The sequence below is a fragment of the Caenorhabditis elegans genome, chromosome III, assembly GCF_000002985.6.
Source record: "Caenorhabditis elegans chromosome III".
In the NCBI taxonomy this organism is placed as follows: domain Eukaryota; kingdom Metazoa; phylum Nematoda; class Chromadorea; order Rhabditida; family Rhabditidae; genus Caenorhabditis; species Caenorhabditis elegans.
The window spans coordinates 3,193,920-3,200,729 of NC_003281.10; the positions used below are offsets into that span (position 1 = coordinate 3,193,920).

Consider the following 6,810-nt stretch of genomic DNA (forward strand, 5'->3'; position numbering starts at 1 on the left):
TTCTTGAACTCTTCAACCATAGACATCATTTCGTCTAAGATGTACATCTTTTCAGGATAGAAGGATATTAAAAAGCGATCAATTACTTAATTATTAAGCTTGAAATGATCTATTACAATTATAAAACATAAATGCTTTATCTTTGTTCATTATTAAGATATGATCACTGAAAATCAGTAATATTGGGCTCAAAACGAGAGGACTATAACTTTGAAGCAATGCGAGATAGGAAAAAATTGTCAATTAAATATTTGTTATTCATTTCATTGTAAAGAATTTTCAAGTTGGCAACTTTTTTGTATTCCTGCTGCCAACGGAGAAAAACTGTATTACAAGTAAGGTGTTCATTTGAAAAATCCAGGAAGATTTCAATATTTTTTGCCACAAAAACGTTATTGAGACGTTAAAACTGTGAAACATGCTGAAATAATGTTTTTGCACAAAATTAAACATAATCAAAATTTTTTTGAAAAAAAAAGTTTCCACGAAAAAAAAATTTCATAAGGGGGGACCCTTATGATTTTCAAAGCGGATCATAAGGGGGGACCCTTATGAATTTCAAAAATCCAAAAAAAAATTTTTTTTTTGAAAACTTGCTTTTAAATCATCAGATACAGTATTAAATGATTTTTACTCTATTTGTGTCAATTAAAACGTTAGATAGAAAGTTTTTAGCTGAGAAAATGACTATTTCTTGTAGGGTTCAAAAAATAGTATAGGTTTTTGAAGCTGTGAGCATCCTTGGGCATACAAGATATCAAAAAACGATCAACTACAAATTTGTTTAGCTAGTTATGGAAAATGTTTTAAAAATAAAAAATGTTTCCTATATGTGTAATGTGTCAAAATATGGCTTGTCGAAGTCAGTGCTGTTTTGCTCTAATTCAACTGTGCCCATCTTCTCGAACATGCAAGATAGAAAAATATGGTCAACAAATAACTTGTTGTTCAGTTCATTTCTAACAACTTATCAGTTGAAAAAAGTTTTGTATTTTAAGTCTCAAGGAAGTTAGGAGCTCTCAAACATACGATGTTTCAATGACCCAACTCTAGACTTTCCATGATTTCTTGGCTGAACATTCATTGTGAACTCTCACACTTGTGAAAAATATCAAACTGATCATTTTCTACACGTTCAACATGTTTTCGAAAAAATTTTCAAAACAAAAAAATTTCATCAAAAATTTTATATCATAAGGGCCCTTATGATTTTCGAAATCTGACAAGTTCCTTCTAAATCGAGCGTTTTGTTTTTCAGAAACTTTAGTATCAGCAAAAAAACAGTCAATAAACAGAGAACTCAAATAAAAATAGCTTTAAACTAACTGAAATGAGCGCTTTAATGATGGGAATAACGGCCAAACAAAATGCGCACATTGCGAGCGTTCGCATTGTGCCCATCGGCGAGGCATTATGCTCGTTTCTGCGAACGCTTCGCAAGAACGCACATAATGTGAGGTCCTCGTTCGCAAACACGGGCATAATGGGTCTTGAGGCATTATGCGTCCGTGGCGAATCACCTGTGAGCTCAGTTGGTAGAGCGGAGGACTGTAGAGTCAGCAGGTATCCTTAGGTCACTGGTTCGAATCCGGTTCGACGGATTTATTTTTATTTTTTGTATTCTGTATTTTTTGGAAATTCGAAAATGACACGAGTTTATACAAGAAATCAGAGGAATTTAAGACCGACAAAGTTCAAATTAAGCCCTTTAAGCATTCCAGTCATATTGAGCTTCATCTCCATCCCATTTGCCTCGGCAATCACGTCAACCTGGTGTTTTCCAGTGTCCGGCTCGGTTTTCGACTCGTATTCCTGGACTTTTTATCAGTTTCCTAGCAAAGTTTTCTACCTACCGATGAAATATCACACAGTGGCAAAGGCTGCAACTCATTTGGCATTGTATGAAGATTTTCACCGCTAGTTGAAGTGTGGGTGAAGGAGCCAGACTGAAATTAAATTTACTTTAAAATTCGAAAAATTTTGTAAATTTTGTCAGTTGAAAACTTTTTGATAGCACTTTCCCCGGCTGAGATATGGGCGTTCAAAGTTTTGAGGCGAGAGAGTGTGAGGGGAGGGGAGACGCAGTGTGCGCGCACCACCTGTGTCTCCCCTCCCCTCACACTCTCTCGCCTCAAAACTTTAAACGCCTGTATCTCCGCCTAGAGACGTGCTATCAAAGTGATTTAAAATCCAAACTGTGGGAAATCGAGAGGAGATTCTTTTTCTCTAATTTTTAATTTTGTTTTCGATCGAAAATTTAAAATTCAAAATCTCGACTTACAGTTGGAGTGAAGCTAGTTGGCTCATAAGTACTGGTGGGATCATCAGAGATAATATCGTTATTCACATTCAAGTAGACCAATTGAGCTTTTGGACGCGGAATTTTCGATGGAGAAGAGCCGGAAAGGATCAGAGAAGGCTTCTCCTCGTTCGAAAATTGATAGCCTTTTTGGAGAACAGGGATTTTCGATGGAGATTGGTTGGGTTTGACGCTTGGCATCTGAACAAAAACTTGAAAATGAAAACATGTTGAGAACTAGCGAAGTTATTAAAAAGTTGTCAACTAACAAAATATAGCCCTTGAAATTCCCTACATTTTGTTAGTTGAAAACTTTTTGATAGCTCTTCTTCTAGCTGAGATACGCACGTTTGAAGCTGCGCGAGGCAAAATAGTGTGGGGGAGGGGAGACGCAGTGTGCGCGCGCCGTCTGCGTCTCTCCTCCTCCCTCACTCTTTTGCCTCTCTAATTTCAAACGCGCGTATCTCAGCTAGGAGAACAGCTATCAAAAAGTTTCCAACTAACAAAATATAGTAAATTTTACGAGCTATAATATGGTAATTGTCGATTTTTTGCTAACTGTTCCAGTTTTCGAGATATTCCAACTTTTCCCTTACCTCACAATCAGTCTCATCCTCATCTCTTATCTCGGAGTTCGCCTCAGCAGAATTGAGCTCAGCGGCTTTAGTGGCACGTCTTTTAGCCTTGGCACGTCTTCCCATTTCCTCTGAAAATAGTTTTATGATATTGGAAATGCTGGAAATAAATACCTTCAATTCCTTTTTCCGTTTGCTCGCGGAGCTGTTCGTTGAATGAAACTGCTGTCAGGCAGTCGGCGTCGAGCAATCTGGAAATTGGGAAAATGTGAAACTTTTGAGCAAAAAAATGTGGGAAAAGCTTACTCGAGCTCCGAATTAGTGTAATGGACGAGCTGAAAAAAGAAAAATAAATAGAATAAATAGTTAAAACTTTTTTTTTGATAAAATTTAAAAAAAAAATCACTAATCTTAAGATTTAAAACCACAAAAACTACTTCCTAAATTTAAAAATGTTCCAAAAAAACGTGTCAAAACCGCCTCGAAACCGCCACCCACTAAAATCCCGTAGATTTGGATCTAATTTGACCCCGAAATCTTCGCGAAAAACTGCCTAAAATCAAGATTACGGACATTTTTTGGGAAGGAACACGACTGTTCACTTTCACTGATGTTTAGAAATAATAGATGGAAAAATAAAGTGAATATTTGAATTTTCCATAAAATTAAAACCAAAATTTCGAAAATCTGAACAAAAAAACCAATTTATCTCCAAAATCTCTACATCTAGCAAAAAGTTATCAACTAACAAAATGTAGCTCTCTAAATTTCCTACATTTTCATAGTTGAAAATATTTTTATAGATCACTTCCCCGCGGAGATATACGCGCTCAAAGTTTGAAGCTGTGAGATATAGTGGGGGTAGGGGAGACGCAGCGTGCGCGCGCCGCCTGCGTCTCTCCCCCTCCCACGCACTCTCGTTACTTGAGCACATACTGATATTCTAGAAAAAAACCTGCATATTCGGAAAAAAACCGAGTTTCTTTTGTTAAATTTGAAAAAAATTGAAAATTTTCACGTTTTGAGAATTTGGAATTTGGATTTTTTTCCAAACTTCGAATAAAAAATTCAAAAAATCAATAATCGTCGTTTTATGAGGAAGCTTTCAGAATAGCAAAAGTATTGATTATTTCTAGAAAAATTAATTTATTTAGAGTACTAAAGCAGGTCCTGAATGTTCTTAACAGGAAAAATATAGGCCTTGAAATTTCCTATATTTTCTCAGTTAAAAACTTTTTTCTAGCACTTCTCCCCGCCGAGATACGCCTTTTCAAAGATTTAAGGCGAGAGAGTGTGGAGGGAGGAGAGACGCAGTGTGCGCGCGCCGCCTGCGTCTCTCCCCCTCACACACTCTTTCGTCTCTTTAGTTCCGAACGCGTGTATCTCTGCTGGTAGAAGAGCTATCAAAAAGCTTTCAACTAACAAAATATAGGGAATTTTAAGACCTATATTTTGGCAGTTGACAAGTTTTTGATAGCGTCAAAACTAAACTCCTTACCGCTTCATTCGACATTTTTCCAACACAAGAGACTTCACTTTCACCAGATTTGAGAAGGAAAATATTCGGAAATGATTGAAAATTGACTAGATTTTTCTTTTTTTTTGAAACAAAATAACATTTAACAGGGGAGGGGGAGGAGAAATTGTGTTTCACGTGAAAAATATTTTTTTGCAAATTTTTAAAAAATGCTCCAAGTCTCTTTATTATCAGAAGTATACAATAAAATCAATAATCTATTCCTTAATTTCAGCCAAGAAAATAATGCAGACTTCTTTTCCAGAATCGGGACGAGTAAGCTGCCAATTGACTTGAATAACTTCCCCTGCTGGATGATTCTCGGTGATCGAGATCGATTGTTCGAAGATTTGATTTTCGCCGGCGGAAACTGGGCATTTTACACCTGAAATTTGAGATTTTCAGAATTTTTCAGTCGGTGCACTTTTTTTTGGAAAGTTTTAAAAGTTGATTTTTGGCGCAGTGGCTAACAGGGATGGCTGGGGCTCACAAGACCGGGGTTCGAGACCGCATGCGGGTTTTTTGTTTTTGCAGGGCTTGCTTGCATGGCTTAAGGGCAATTCATATCGGAATAGCTTTAAAAAATTTTTCAAAAAATTTTGAAAATCAAAATTTTTAAATTTTGTCTTTTTCCTCACTTCAATTTTAAGTAAACTATTTTTAACTTAGATTTTCAGATTCTACGGGGCTTCAGCTTTCAAATGACCCCCATATTGCCTATATTCCGCTGTTTTTGAAAATCGAGCCTCTATGCGCCTTTAAATTCGCGTCGAGACTAAATTTTTAATTGAAAAACTCGAAACATTAGAAATTTTTGAAAAAAAAATCATACAAAATTCAAAAAAAACATTTTTTTCAAAATTTTTTTTTACAAATTGTTCACATCCCCCAAAACTACAGTAACCCACCATAAGTACAAGCATCCGAGTTAGTTTGTGGGAAGTCAACCATAGCACTGCCGCCAACCTTAGCGCGCACGGAGGTCTTCAGTTTGTCGGTGTCCTTGCTTGGTTTGAACGCGATTTGAATAATTGGCCGGCTTCCTTTCTTGAACAGGCAAACTTTCTTCCCGTCCTTCACTGTGAGCTCACATCCGTCGGCTTTTACTTGGGATACGGTACCGTCGGATTTGCACACCTTGTAGCCGATCTCAATGAACTCGGCGGCGGCCAGGCCAAGCAATGCCAGGAAAATTACGGTCTTCATACTGAAAATATATACCTCTTAAAGTTTCTACAAATGTATTTGAAATAAGAGCATCAAGTGCTTTTAAATAACACCCATATTGACTTGGTTCCGTTAATATTGAAAAAAATTGGGTCCCGCCACGAAAACCTCCGGGGTACTGTAGCAACATTGCTAAACTTGAACAAGCTAATTTTTCCAGCTGGAAAACATTTGATTCTACATTCTACAGCAAAAATTAACAGAAAATCTTGGAAATGAGCAAAGTTATGGATTTTCGAAAAATTTCGAAAAGTAGGCATTTTGGAAATTTTAAAAAATTACTGTAAAGCTTTTTAATTTGAAGTTAACACTGAAATTATACTATTTTCGTGTTCAGCGCACCGAGGGCTTTCGAATAACACCCATATTGACTAGAATCCGTCAATTTTGAGTTTTGACCTACCTATGCGCCTTCAAATCGCGACGGGACCCGAAATTTTCGATATAGGTTTTGATATCTCAAATTAAAAGATGATTAAAATTCTGAATTTTTAGCAAGGTGATGTGCTTTTTCGCTGCTTTTTCTTGAAGAGATGGCATCAATTTGGAAAATTTGAGTCTCGCAACGAAAATTCAAATTTAGGCGCAGATGGTCGGCAATTTTCGAAATCGGCGTAACTCCATCAATATGGGAGTCATTTGAAAGCTCTTGATGAGCACAAATCATAATTCTTGTTCTTCAAACAAAAAAAAATCTAAGTTGAACAATGTTACGGCAGATTTAAAAATTTAAAAATTTTCAGAATTTCGAACATTTTCGAAAATCCACAACTTTTTTATTTTTCATAATTTTCTAATAATTTGTACTTCACCGTATATTTGAAAAATGTAGTTTTTAGTAAAAAATAAAAACTACAAAAATTGGCGTTTCCTACAGTAACCCCAAAGGTTCTCGTGGCGGGACCCAAAATTTGCCGAAGTTTATCAAAATGGTCGGAACCTAGGCAATATGGGGGTCATTCAAACGGGCTCAATGAGCTGAACTCGAATATTAGCTTTATATTTAAAAAAAATAAATTTTCAGCTATAAAACTTGATTTTTAGCTTAAATTTTTCAGTAAAAAAATCTTTAAAATTAAAAATGTTCCAAAGAGCACAATGCGTGCTTCAAGGCAAGCCCATCTGCCACACAATGACCCCATATCACTTCTTGTCAATTTTCGAACAGTTGTCCCCATCATTTCTCTGCGGTC

At 36.3% G+C, this 6,810-nt stretch overlaps 2 protein-coding genes and 1 non-coding gene across 3 annotated transcripts; 1 reads left to right on the top strand and 2 right to left on the bottom strand.

Annotated features, from left to right (window-relative positions):
• Positions 1 to 1,519: 1,519 nt before the first annotated feature.
• On the top strand, positions 1,520 to 1,601 carry R148.t1. Its single transcript is given in 2 exon segments — positions 1,520 to 1,554; positions 1,566 to 1,601. It is a non-coding gene; the product is annotated as a tRNA-Tyr (tRNA).
• A 36-nt stretch (positions 1,602 to 1,637) lies between these two features.
• On the bottom strand, positions 1,638 to 4,488 carry R148.7 (uncharacterized protein). The gene is made up of 7 exons (NM_065269.5): positions 4,373 to 4,488; positions 3,181 to 3,209; positions 3,049 to 3,125; positions 2,896 to 3,005; positions 2,282 to 2,500; positions 1,854 to 1,946; positions 1,638 to 1,812 (listed from the first exon to the last, which is right to left on the bottom strand). The coding sequence occupies exons 1-7, from the start codon at positions 4,385 to 4,387 to the stop codon at positions 1,669 to 1,671; spliced, it is 687 nt and encodes a 228-aa protein (NP_497670.2). The 5' UTR covers positions 4,388 to 4,488; the 3' UTR covers positions 1,638 to 1,668.
• Positions 4,489 to 4,557: 69 nt separating this feature from the next.
• On the bottom strand, positions 4,558 to 5,597 carry heh-1. The gene is made up of 2 exons (NM_001393302.1): positions 5,299 to 5,597; positions 4,558 to 4,775 (listed from the first exon to the last, which is right to left on the bottom strand). The coding sequence occupies exons 1-2, from the start codon at positions 5,594 to 5,596 to the stop codon at positions 4,609 to 4,611; spliced, it is 465 nt and encodes a 154-aa protein (NP_001379800.1). The 5' UTR covers position 5,597; the 3' UTR covers positions 4,558 to 4,608.
• Positions 5,598 to 6,810: the final 1,213 nt, after the last annotated feature.